At 28.1% G+C, this 14,422-nt stretch overlaps 2 protein-coding genes across 2 annotated transcripts; one reads left to right on the forward strand and one right to left on the reverse strand.

Moving 5' to 3' along the window:
• The first annotated feature begins 568 nt into the window (after window positions 1-568).
• LOC103487076 (ras-related protein RABA1c) lies at window positions 569-3,630 on the forward strand. The gene is made up of 2 exons (XM_008445286.3): window positions 569-1,016; window positions 3,023-3,630. Exons 1-2 carry the CDS (start codon window positions 796-798, stop codon window positions 3,456-3,458), a joined length of 657 nt encoding a protein of 218 aa, XP_008443508.2. The 5' UTR covers window positions 569-795; the 3' UTR covers window positions 3,459-3,630.
• A 6,113-nt stretch (window positions 3,631-9,743) lies between these two features.
• Window positions 9,744-11,536, reverse strand: LOC103487065 (probable WRKY transcription factor 65). The gene is made up of 3 exons (XM_008445267.3): window positions 11,256-11,536; window positions 11,026-11,169; window positions 9,744-10,945 (listed from the first exon to the last, which is right to left on the reverse strand). Exons 1-3 carry the CDS (start codon window positions 11,396-11,398, stop codon window positions 10,366-10,368), a joined length of 867 nt encoding a protein of 288 aa, XP_008443489.2. The 5' UTR covers window positions 11,399-11,536; the 3' UTR covers window positions 9,744-10,365.
• Window positions 11,537-14,422: the final 2,886 nt, after the last annotated feature.

Here is a 14,422-nt window from a genome sequence, read left to right on the forward strand (position 1 = left end):
AAATAGTTAACTTTTTGAATTGCGACGATTTAATTTATGACTCTCAATTAAATTTTATATTGTAATTTCACAATTGTAACAATTTAGTCCCTCGTCGAAATCAAATGTCAAATTTTATTGTTTTATTACTTAAACTTCGTATTTTGTAAAATTATTCGGCTTCTAATTATATGTTTACTCATGAAGATATTACCAAATCTTAAAATTAATTTTTCATAAAATAAATTTTGAAGGGTATAAGGTTTGTTTTGAAATTTTTTTTTCATAGACTTAAATTTAAATTTAAGAAAAGAAAAAAGAGAAAAAAGAATAAAAACAAAACCAATGTTGTAAGGAAATTCAAAAAGCGTCACACTTTTTCCCTCCAATAAATAAATAACCTTCCATGATTTAATTTTCCAACGCGCTTAGATCATTGTCATCAAAATGACAAAAACAACCTTCCATTAACGATCCCAAATAAAAAGTAGTGTTCGTAAAATGACCAAGGATATTTACGTCAATTCGATAGTTTGGTAGAGTCTAAAAACCAAAATTAAATTCCGAAGTCCAAAAGTTTTGAAAAAGAGACGTGTCTTTCTCCTCTTCCTCATCCTCATCCACCTTTCTCTTTGGAGTCCAGCCCAGCAAAACACACAGCGGTCTTTCCCATTTCCATTTCACAATCTCGAAACAACAAGATCAAAAATCGACCCCCCCCCCCCCAAAAAAAAAGCGCTAATACTGAGATCTACCCATTTGCCCATTTCTTTTCTCTTACTCCAACCAAAGTTCTTCTTCAGAAGGGGAACTCCGATGGCTGGTTACAGAGCTGAAGATGACTACGATTACCTCTTTAAGGTGGTTTTGATTGGAGATTCCGGTGTGGGCAAGTCCAATTTGCTCTCAAGGTTTACCAAAAACGAGTTTAGTCTCGAGTCCAAGTCCACCATTGGGGTTGAGTTTGCTACTCGGAGTTTGAATGTTGATGGCAAGGTTGTCAAGGCTCAGATTTGGGATACTGCTGGCCAGGAAAGGTTCGAAACTGTTTCTCTTTCTTATTCTTTCCCTTTTTCAAGATCTGGTTTTTTCTTATTTTTACTCGAGTTGTGGTGTTCTAATCGCGAATGAAGTTTTTTGGGTAGTGCTGTTGTTTTGATGATTTCGCTGATGGAATTGTTTTTTTGTTAGCTTCTATTGAGGGGGTGGTAGAATGTGAAATTTATGATGGGTTATATCATAAATCTCTTTCTGCATTCACTTAATTAGAGTTTTGGACTTTAGAACCGAGATGGTAGCTTACAAATTTAGTGGATCTGGACAATGCTGCTTAGAGTTGCTTGTATGGTTACATCTTAAATAAATTGACGTATAAGAATGATTAGAATTCCTTAATTCTGTAGGAATTGAGAAATATTTGGAAGAGAAGTAGAGTGATCGGTTTTAGTACGCAGTTATCAACTTAGAGAAACTTTTTTAGAGAGCTTAGGCATAGTTTCACACAGACTCCTAGAACTGTTGCAATGTCTGAATGTTGTCTCTTACTTGAATTTTCCTCCTGAAAGAAGACTGTTGACTCTATTAAGTGAATTTTTTCACAATCTGTTTGGTGAATTTTGTTCATAATTAGAAATGACTTCAAGTAATGCTGAGACCTGTTCAAACACGCCTGTCATTAGATCATGTAGTTTTCCGAGTTTAAAAAAAGTTAGTTCTATTAAAAATTGAAGAACATTTCTACTTTTGTAAGTTTGTTTCTATAATGGATATAAGAAGTTCCATAGTAGGTTCGTTGGAAACATTTCATACTAGGAATCAAGATTGACATATAACTACGAAGTTAGACTTTAAAGTTTCAATATCTCGACGCAAACATATATTGATGTGCTTTATCAGTTGTTATTGCTGAAAAGTTTAGTAGTCGTCCATGATTTCTTCCAATCATGGGCATAGAAATGGATATTCATGCGTTAACGGTACATCCCAACACAAGTGTGACGCACATTATTTTTCCTTCTTTAATAAATATGAATATATCTTTCGACTATCATGGATCTCCTCTCCTATAGGTCAAACTGTAAGTTACAAAACTAGATAGATGCTTTTGAAGTATGGAATCAAACCATGATTGTCCCAATTTCTTTATGCATTTTAAAAGATATACATATTTTTCTTTTGATTTTCTTTTCAATAATACAGACTGCAAGTGTAGTTTTTTCATTGCATAACCCAATGCTGATCTACTACTCCCTGTCTCTTTCTCCTCATTTGTTTGCTTACAAAAATCGTGTCTGCATCTGTTCACATGTCCGCTAAGTCAATCGACTTATTCCCCACTCTTCATATGCTTCCTCTCTCTCTCAAATTTATGAGATCTGGACTCTTGGGTGACAATGTCATTAGCCTTTTATCAGGTTTAGTATTAGATTTCTCAAAATTGAACATGTCTGCAATTTTCTTTTTCATCACAAGTTACGTTTTATCCTGGGTACATTTCATATTTGGAGGAAGTCCATGTCCCTCTGCATGTTTGTCAGTATCAAGTATTCATTCTGCCTCTCCAGGGGTGCAAAGGATTCCTCTTTTTTCGATGTAAAGAAAATAGCATAACGTAGGATAGGTTATCTTTGTGTTGCTCAAAAGGAAATTCTGGTTTATTTATTTACTCCAGTGATTGAGTAGCATTCCATGATATCTCTTTATTTGTTTCAGATTTCTTAAGAATGTTTTGTAAATGATAACTTCAAGTAATAACCTGAAAACGGAACAAACCAGTATATTGTATTTCTGCCCTTTTCTATGGTAGAAATGGAGAAAGAGCTATATTGTAACAAGATTCATTTGCTGCTTCAATTCTTTAGCTGATCATAGGTGAGGTTTGTTTAGATGCTGCATAGACTAGTTTTCCCAATTCATCCTCTGGATCATAAAGTTTCTTTAATATGCTCTGTTTTATATCTTGTTTACAATAGAATCTTCAAGTCAATCACACACTCCTGCCTCATTCTTTCTGTGGATTAACCATCTCTTTTGGGATTTGTAGGTATCGTGCGATAACCAGTGCTTACTACCGAGGTGCCGTTGGTGCACTCCTTGTCTACGATGTCACACGACATTCCACTTTTGAAAATGTGGAGAGGTGGTTAAGGGAGTTGCGAGACCATACCGATCCTAACATTGTCGTCATGCTTGTTGGTAACAAATCAGATCTTCGACATCTGGTGGCAGTTTCAACAGAGGATGGGAAATCTTTTGCTGAGAAGGAGTCTCTCTATTTTATGGAGACTTCTGCACTGGAAGCAACCAATGTTGAGAACTCATTCGCTGAAGTCCTTACTCAAATTTATCACATTGTAAGCAAGAAGGCAATGGAGGCAGGTGATGGCACTGCTGCTGCTTCCGTTCCTCCTAAAGGAGAGAAAATTGATGTCGGTAAGGATGTTTCTGCTGTAAAGAAAGCTGGCTGCTGTTCGAGTTAGGCTTTGATTTGCATTTTTTTTTTTTTTTTTGATGTAGCTGATTTGATACTGCTGCATCCTTATGTGCAACATAGTTGAGTAGAAATTCTAAAGAGATGTGTTCAATAGGATATGGATGTTCCCTGGATTGAATTTTATTTACTTTCCAATATATTTTAGTTTGAAAGTTTAAGTTTGAGCCCAGATAGCTTTGTTAGTAACTCAGCAAGAAAGACTATGTGCATTAAATCTCTATTGGTTTCACTTAGGCGTTTGTTAATTCTTAACGGTGCACCAAATTCAGATTTTCGTTTTAATCTTATTGCAATTTTATTCCCATTAATGTCTCAACAGGTAGTAACTCTGGTATACTTTATGTTTGTTATATCATGAAATGCCAAATATAAAATATATAATCATACAATTGATGTTAAGATTAATTATCATTCATTTATCAAATTTATCGATCAACAAGTACCCGTGTATCGTTAGTTATGAATAGGTGTTGACATAGATTTTTAAAAAGCATTGATATGCAATACATAATGTTGTTGATGAAATTTTGATTTAATGTTAACGTGTTATTAGTATATTGCTATTATACTTGAAATTTTATCTAACATGAACGTCGATACATAAATCCGAAAATCTATTAATTTTTTTGATGCATATAGTGTAATTATTATTAAACACAAGCATGAAAATTCGAAGAACTAAACCTAAAATCAATATATATATATATTACTGGAAAGAAAAACTTAAATTAAGGAAACAAATTTTGTAGCATGGTATTAAATCCATTTGACTATAAACATATTGTGTCATATTGGCTCTTGTAATTATTTGACAATGTAAATAAGTGTGAAAAATGTGATGTGGGTTAGGTTCTAAATTGGTTTGAAAGATGAGTATATATTTAGGCCAATGTCTATTGGTCGTAAGGAATTAATATGTGATTCATTTGACCTTGGAGACTGTTATTTGTTGATTAGTTTGCTTTTCTAAAAAAAGATTAAATAAAACATATATTTTTCGGACTATTTTTAGCCAATCCGACTATAATTTAGAGAATAAGGCACCTCGCTGTTCCAAAAGTTTATGGTTTAAACTAGAGTCCTATAATTGATTTTTTTTTTATGACAAAAAATAATAGAACAAACGAGAAAGTATTGGTAAAAATAGATTGTGAAATCATAGATTGAATTTAAAAATCCCTAAAACTACCTACCTGGTCCACACTTATACAAATGAAATGGGGACGAAAAATGTGTCTTTAACTTAAATTGCGTAAAAGTCGTGTATACCTGACACATTATTTAGTACAAAGTGAGTGAGTATTTAACTTTTTTTTTCTTTCTTTTTTTACATCTATACAATATGTGATTTTTTTTGGGATAAAGATTAAGATCTTTTTTGGGTGATTTTATAGTTTTTATGAAGTTACAGACAAATCTGGATGCTATTTATTTATTTTGACATAGATTGTTTTATTTAAATAGTTTTGTAATTATACTAATAGACATGTAGTGTACAAATCGTGATCGTATGGTGCAAAATGAGATAAGACGACTATTTATCATGGTACAACTCAATTACAAGAAGAATATTGGTGCCAACAACAATAGACATTGCTTCGAGTTATAATCAACAACAAGAGTACGATGAATTATTGTCCGTTGTAACCCAACAAGATTTTGATAGTATACACAAAGAACATTTTGAAATACAGGTACCTCATCGTAAATGGCATGAGATCAAAAGATGATCATTACATAAACACATGAGTTAGTGTTGAAATGCAATGACATATATATTTTTAACTTCGTATGTATCTTTAGGTTGAATATAGTTAATCATTTTCCCATATTTCTTGTCTCCGATTTTGTTTCAAACTAAGAAATCCATATTAAACATAAATTTTAAAAAAACCCAAAATCTTTTTCTATGTTCGTGATTTTCTTACCCAACATTAATCACTATTATTTTCGTTTCGACTCTAAACCAAAATATTCTTTTTTTAATTAAAATATTAAAAGAACTGAATTCCACACCACCGCCTTATATTATCCTTTTTTCTTTTAACTATGTTATTCTCGAACTTAACCGTTTATAATGGTTAACTAAAGGAACATATAATTTTTTATTTTAATTTAATAAATCAAATCTATAGCTTGCATCACACCCATTTGGATTTTAGTTGATTATTAATTGAATATATATAACTATACTTTATATTTTTTAATTGTATTAACTCAAAAGTCAACTAAATCTTGTGGTAAAGTATAATAAAATCATATAAAGACTCCTTGTAGCATTTGTTTTCCAATGAATAATAATGTGCAACATTTATAGCTCTTGTAAAAAGGAATTTGGGTTACTTAATTATTTAATCAAATTAAATAACTAAGAGATATGAATAATGGACATTGAAGATTTGGATTATCAATCATGAATTAAATAAAGGATGTTTAACCAAAATTATCGGAATATATTAATTACAAAACCCATATTATTTTTCTTTAGCTAATTTAAACATCTCACATACATATATGATATGAACTTAATTCATTTTTTTTTCTTTTTCAAAGAAAGAAAATTTTGTTTTGTTTTTTCTTTTAAATCTCTCTATATACAATTGAGAACGAGTCTAGTTAAAAATAATTTTGAAACCAATCGTGGACATCACAAAAGTAATTCTAAATTTTTTTAAATCATTCCCAAACATATTCTAAAGGTTCCGGCACTTCATACTACCTCAAATTAATTATAATTTTATCAATTAAGATCATAAACTTTTTTGCTCAATGTGGGTCTCTCCCTCTTCTTCCTTCATTCAAAAGAAAAGAATCCCTATAAAACAATTTAGACTATTATCGAAGTGAGCACACAACTCAACTAACATATAATATGCACATTAGCGATCAAGATATACATGAGTATAAATCTTCTATCCCTATTCTATTGCTATCGTAGATTTTTTACTCAACTATGCAAAAGATCAGTGTCGTTAGATCTTATAAATAATATTACTATTTACGATATAGCGAAGTTATAAAAATAATAATCTAAACCATTCATTAGGATTCATTTTTAAAATCGTTAATGCATTATTTTTATGTTGGGTATAAATTTTCTTTAAATATAAGAATTAATGTATACTAAAGAAAAATGATAAAACCGAATAGATGTTAGTAATTATTGCAATTTGTGTTCGAAGGATCACAAAACACAATAATTTTTGGATTTATTTTAGGACTAGCAAAATATTACAATTTATTTACGATGGATCGCGATAGGTGAAGATGTCACACATATAGGAACCCTAATTACTTGTGTATGTCTATCTTACTATATTTTGTCAATTCTTTTATTTTAAATAAAAGAAAAAAGAAAACATTTACGATTATTAATTAATTTGAAATTTTAATTTACACAACCTACAAAATAAATGGTTCCCCAACACCTTTTTCATAGTCCTCCCACCTTTAAGGAAAATCAAACTCTCCTTTCCCATTAGATTTTCTTTTTTTAACTTCATCTATACTTAAAATATATTTTATTAAAATAACCAATGAAATATAATATATATATATATATATATATATATATATATATATATATATATATATATATTTCACATCACAATAATATTTTAAGCCTCATTAAATAACAATCTTACTCGTTTACCAAAAAGATAAATTATTAATTTAAGTTCAACGTGTGAATATCTTATATTTTTCTCACTTCCACATTATCATAAATACAACAAAATGAGATGTCATAAAATGTAGGGGATAACATTATTATAAGACTAATTTCTCTTCTCTAATTTCCTAAAAAGGAAAGAACAATTTCATTTTCCTCCCAAAATAAAATTTTAGATCCAATTTCTGTTTCATCTTTAGTTCTTAACAGTTTTATTTCGATTTAGTTCATTTAACTTTCAAAATATTGTTTGAGTTACGAAAGTGTTTTACTTTTTTTTTCAATCACTATCAAAATTAACTTTAAAATTTTACTCCATAACAATTATGTCAAAATATGGAATGAATATTTATGGTAAATTATTAAAATTTAGGTCTATGAAACAAAACTCAAATCTTAATAGTAAAATTAGTTATAACCTCTTTTAAAAATCTACGAACTAAATTAAAATCAAGCTCAAAATTTAATGATTCAAAATTTAATATTTTGAAAGGTAGGAACCAAATAAAAATTAGATCCAAAATCACATGATTAAACAATATTAGCTATCGAAGAAAAAGAAAATCCATCTCGGTTCTAGGTTACGTACCTATCAAAACAAAATGTTAAAAAGGAAAAAGAAAAAAAAAACTTATGAAGAAATTTAAAAACTAGAATAATAAAATATATTATCTCTTCAAATCTCTTAACCACCCCCTCTTTTGTTTATTAGATAATAATTAAGTTATAAATATACTTACATACATATACATAAATATAATATGCATACATACATACATATATATATATCTTTCTCTTTCATATTGGTGTAATAACTAAGCATCTAGAGGCATTTATGGAGCCCTAATTCACGTGGGGAAGATTTTATTTTAATGTAAATGATTTAAATTTTTAAGCCCTCGGAATATTTATAAATTATATATGCTTTTCTTACAGCTAATTAATCTAATATTATATATTACTAATAATAATAATAATAATAAGTCTTATAGAATTTTTAGTCAAATTTGACTCTTATAGGGTTTGGCCGGCTTGACATTTCAACTACCTATTTATCTCATCGTTCTCTCTATGTTTAGGCCATCTAATTATTTCTAGTTAATTGTTTTTAATAGTTAATTCATAGATAATTAGGGTTTTAAAATGCATCATTATTAGTTTGTTAATAATGGGGTTTATATATATAGCTTCTATTGTAATTAAACTATTGATAAAGCATATTTTAAATTTTGTGTGCATATATAAATTTTATCTTTAATATATTCCCTCGCGTGGTCCTAACAAATTAAGTGTTCTTTTTTGTTATTTTCTCGTGGCATTATTTGTTTTTAATCATTGGAAATAATTTTTATTTTAAAATTGTAGTTTAGTTTTTGAAGTTTGTAAGATGGTGTAATAATAAATATTAGACCACTGGCTAAATAAAATTAAATTGAAAAATAAGATTCCTTTAAAATACAAAGCCATGAGGGGCCATTTGATAATTAACTATCTTATTGTTTTGATTTTATTTTAATTAATAATTTTTTTAAAATAAAATTTTCATATATTAACAATAATTAAACACTTAAAAAATCTTAAGTAAATTTTGTCCTTTTATTTCTCATTTTTTAGATTTAGCCTTTGAACTATATTGCGAAATAAATCCAACTATATATTAATGAAAGATTAGTGCATATTTATATTAAAAAAATTAAAAGAAAAGAAAGTAAAAAAAAAAAAAAAAAAACGGTTCATATAAAACTAATAAATTAATTTTTAGGTTACCTCTAATTTATAAATTTTTATAAAGTATTTTTCAAAGTTTAGAGATAAAAATAATGAAAGTTTTAATAAACTAACTATTTTTAAATATTTTTAAACATGACTAAAAATAAAAAATAATATGTAATCCTAATCAAATTTAGGAAAATTGACAAAAATGAAAAAAAAAATTGAAAGAAAAATAAGTGTAATAAATTTTTGTTGTTTTTAATGGAGTGTAAATAATTTATTTTTTCTATTTTTGAAAAAATTCACAAATTAGTATTGTAATTAATTATAAATCACAAATCTTATCTTCCCAGAACGACTACATTTAAAACTTAGTTTAAAATATTTGTTTAAAGTTTTAGTTTTTGTTTGTAATATAATCAAGTTTGAACATTTTTATATTTTAATTCCTTGAGTTCTACTAAGTTTGTACTTCAAACCTAGTCACTAGAAATTACTTTAATGAAAAAAGTAATATAATATATATATATATATATATATATATATATATATATATATATATATATATATATATATATATATATGGTTAATTGTCTTCATATTTCATATATCAACAATTTTGAATAGATTAGATATTAGTCTACCAAAATCCTAATTTTAATGTTTTTTTTTTTACTTTCTTATTTTCTTGAATACACCTTAGTCTCATATTTCTTCCCATCTTTCATGCACGTAAATCACCCCTAAAGAAAAAACAAGCAATGAGAAGAAGAAGAAGAAGTTGTTAATATTTTTTATTTAGTTACTAATCAAAATTATTTATAGACCAAAATATATTAAAAGTAAAAATAAAATTTAGGGACTAATTAATTTAAATCAATATAAATAGATATGAAAGATAAAATTGAACTTAAAGTGATAAATTTATGATTATTTATATATACATAAATCACAAACAAAAGCAAAGAAGAAGAATTTAAGACAGAGATAAATATCACTCAAATTACACAAAGATGGATAATTATTTGTAAGGTTAAATTACCATTTTAGCTAATTTAAAATTTTCAATTCCTCGAACTCTATAATCTTTTGATCAAAATTCTCAAAATATTATTACTTTTATCCAAACCTACACCACCTTCTTAAGGAATTTCTCACTGTGCATGTGGTTCATTAAGGTTTAGTAATAAAAATAATATTTTTTTGAAAAATTTAACCAAATTTATAGCGACTAAAATTGAAAATTTTAAAACAATAATATAGCTTAAATAGAATTCAACACAAACTAATAAGAATTGATTAAAATGGTAATTTAACCTTAGAATAAAATTAGACAAGAATTTCTTTTTTTTTTTTCTCTTTTTTTATAATGGATATTCGAAAAAAATGTATTTAGAAAAAAGAAAAGAAAAAGAAAAAGAAAAAAGAAAAAAGAAAACTTTCCCGGCATCAATGGCGGAGAGGATGCTCCTAGAATTATACAAACGAAGTGAGAGCCGCACATCTGATCTCATGTGGTGGTGCCACACCAAGGCGTGATCCGCCGCTGGGCTGCCGCCGGTTGTTCATCCACCGGTAATCCACGACCTCCGCCGCGCCGGAACACGAGTGAACACTCCGGCAACTCCCCGAGATCCGCAAAGAGTGACTCGTCCACGTCATCATCCCCCATTGGAAAAAGCATCGCCACGTCACTAGAAATCGAATGATCCACCAATCCGGTGGACGCTCTGCCGGAAAAAATGGAGCTTTCGAGTACTGTAGACGACGTCGTTTCCATTTCCCCAAACCAACTAAACTCATCCGCCGTTATCAACGACTCCTCTCCTCCAATCTCCACAAACTTCTCTTCCACTTCCGGTTCTTGATGAACCGCAACCGTCTCTGGTGAACCGGGCTTCATCAAAACGATTTGGTTATTCTGGTTGTTGTTGTTGTTGTTGTTGTTGTTGTTGTTGTTTCTAGAAACCGGACCGGAATGATTATGCTCACACGAATATGTAATGACCAACGTGGTTGGATCAAGCCGATTCCTCTCTACTTGCTTCCTCGCTGGACATCCCTTTGAACTACTACACCTATAATACGCCCTGCAGAATTAAACCAAAATCCTGTCAACCTATACGTATAGCTAAACTTATCGATTATCATTTATGGAATTGAATCAAACCTCGGATAAGGGGAGCCTTTGATGGGTTTTTGACCATACTTTCTCCAAGCCCATGAATCTGAAGGTGGAGTTGCGGAACCGGACGAATTTCTTGGGCTGTCGCCGTTAATTTTCACTGATATAATTTTCTTCTTCATTCCTCTTCTATATATATAAATACACATCATAAATTAAATTAAATTAAATTAAAATGGATATGAATTAGGTTTAATGAATAATAGAGGACTGACCTGCCCTTTTTGGTGGCGGCGGCGGCGATGGTGGAACTAGGAGCAGGAGAGTCGGGGGTGGGTTTTAATTCGTCGGAGTCTTCGAATGGATCAGATGAATAGAATTGGTGGTGGTTATTATGGTTGAAGGAAACGTCATCCATACTAATTTATGGGCGGCCGCCACAGATATATGGGGTGGTGGTTTTTTAAGGTTTAATGGCGGTCGGAAAAGTTTGAAGAAGAGAGAAACAAGAAGAAGAAGAAAATGAAGAAGAATTAAAGGGGCAATTTAATGTTGTTTTTCTCTATTAAATTAAAAAATTGGGTATGGAGTTGACAAAAGTATTAATGGGGGGATGTGCGACTACTATTCTCCTTAACAAAACTATCTAATCACAATTTGGTGATATTAAAATCTACAATTTGTCGCTGTTGATTGTGACAAGGAGGAGAAATTTTGTGTTTTTTTTTAAACATTAATTTCAAATTTGGATTAAATTAAAGTCTTTTTTTTTTTTAAGAGAAAAATGTTCTGTAGATTTTAAATTTTTATTCAATTTCATGTGGGGGGGAACGATACAGACATCTAGTGGAGTATTAATTTGGACAATTAGGAATAAATTATGCGGAATTTTCTACCTATTATTGTTGCAATATTTCTATATTTAATCCGAATTTACTTCTTCTTCTTCTTCTTCTTCTTCTTCTTCTTTTTTGTTTCAATGTATTTTTATTTATTTGGGGTTTATTATTATTACCTTCGCAGGAAAAAGAGATAATAACTATATGGTAAAATGATAATGGTGAAACAATCCTGATTATAAAACTCAACTTTATAGGGTTTCACTCATTTGTTACCGTTGCATTTTTTAAAAAACTAATTCTAATAGTTTTGCATTTAATATTGTTAATTAGAGTAAATAACTTTCCTTTTGTACTTTATTTTTCAAAAGTTTTTTTCTTTTTGAAATCCTTCATTCTTTTTTTTAATGAAAACATTTTTCAAACAAATCTTTGGTTGAATTTTGATAATTAAATTTAAACCCTTATTTTTAAGAAAAAAAAATTCGATAATTAACCAGGTGTATAGCCATTATGAGCTTTACTCAACATACATATGTATATTTTCGAGAACAAAAACTTTCAATTCAAATCTTTCACTTCCAAGTTGTACTTAATAAAATATTAAAGAAAAAAACTATCTACGTATGTACTTCATGAATATCACTTGTCATTTCTATTTCCTCTCTCATTTACTTCAATCGATGATTTAATACTTTCTAACGTACTTTTTGAAAATTCATGAGTAATTTTTTTAACAAGATATTTACTCTTTATTAGAAAAAAAAAAAAACAAATTAATGATAAGACTATTTTATTTTTTAATAAGGGTACTCAAGAACCCTTTGATAAATGCTCAAAGATGTTTTTATGAAACATAGTACAAAATTAAAACATGTTTTCTACAATTTTTTCTTTTTTTATATTTCATTATATGTTCAATTAGACAAAAAATATATTTTTTTTTGTCAAATTAATACAACCATCAAAATTCAATATATATATATATATATATATATATATATATATATAAAATGACTGAGTATTTACAAACACATTAAAATATAATTCAAAGGATAATTAAAAAAGTTCTCATAATTAGTACAAAAAAAAATTACACAACTTGAAAATATTCAACAACAAGATAATTTATCTTCTTATATGCACCATTAATCTTGTAACACGTTTTAGAGACAAGTTGTCTCTTTCATTGAGAAGAAATTTCTTAAACTAATGTTTTTGTATAATAATAGACCTTAATTAGGAGGAAAGTTGTATGCTTTTAGGACTAAATAAATGTTACAAGTAAACTATTAATTAAATTGAAATAGTTAAGAAATATACTAATAGGGTTAAGATCGTTTTATGTTAAAAAAAGGAGACTTTAAGGCACATTCAATATAACCTTAACTATCCTAAGAGATGACCAAGCCCATGTTAAGGTAATTAAATAACCAGTTAAAGATATGGATTATATTTGTTGATAATTAATTACAACTATCCCTAATTAATTAAACATTGGGATAAAACTTAGTTGGATGTGTCACATGGACTTGGCTACAATGAAGGGAGAATGAGAGATTCTTCCAAAGAAAGATTAAGAATCTTTTCCCATTGCCACAAAAATCTCACTTTGTGTAATATCATACCTAATTAATGAGCCTTCATTAAATCCTACAATAATTAACATAAAACACACACACACAGATATATATATATATATATATGAGATAAAAATTAGTACACATACTTGTTATATACAATATTTATTTATAGTTTAAAACAAAAATACAATTGAGATATTTTTAAATTATTTATTGTAATTATTCAAAACAGTCAACTGCATGTGACGATCACATTTTATCCATTACTTTTTTAATCTTTGACAATGAGGTTGATATCAAAAAATAATTAACATAGTGGGTATATGAACATTGATGGGATAATGGGTAAGTAAGTTACTTAACACTCATTTAGTAACCTTCATGTTTTCTATTTATCGTTTGAACTTAAAAACAAGATTATATTATATAATTATTTTTTAATAATTAAAAAAAATTATAACGTATTAAAATTAAAATAATATATAAGCATATCTATTTTAAAATTGATAAAGTATCATTAAATAATATATTTATAATTACATATTTAAATAAATGAAAATCCTAAGATTTAAAAGTATCATTGTCGACAAAAATATTGAGACCAAAATTCTAAAAAGAAATAGTGACAATAAAATTATGAAGATAAAATGACTAAGGAATATTTTTTTTTAAATTTATTTTAAAGATATATACAAAAGTTTAATTGAGACCTACACATTTTATATACCTTTTAAACAAACTCAATGTTTAGTATATAATTAGATTATATTAAAAGCAACGCTAACTTTTATTTTCCATGAAATTTCATTTGCAATATAATGTAAATGTCAATTAGTCAATAAATTGTTGAAATATTAATAAAAATTTAATATCAGGTTTAATTTATCACATTCAAGTTGTTATACTCTTTATTATATATCCAATTATGTATTAATAAAGCAATAAGTACTCAAAGAGACATTAATTTTTTTTTCTTTTTTTTTTTGTCAGGAATAAAGATAATAGATTTTGTTTTTAGAA

The sequence above is a fragment of the Cucumis melo genome, chromosome 12, assembly GCF_025177605.1.
Source record: "Cucumis melo cultivar AY chromosome 12, USDA_Cmelo_AY_1.0, whole genome shotgun sequence".
In the NCBI taxonomy this organism is placed as follows: domain Eukaryota; kingdom Viridiplantae; phylum Streptophyta; class Magnoliopsida; order Cucurbitales; family Cucurbitaceae; genus Cucumis; species Cucumis melo.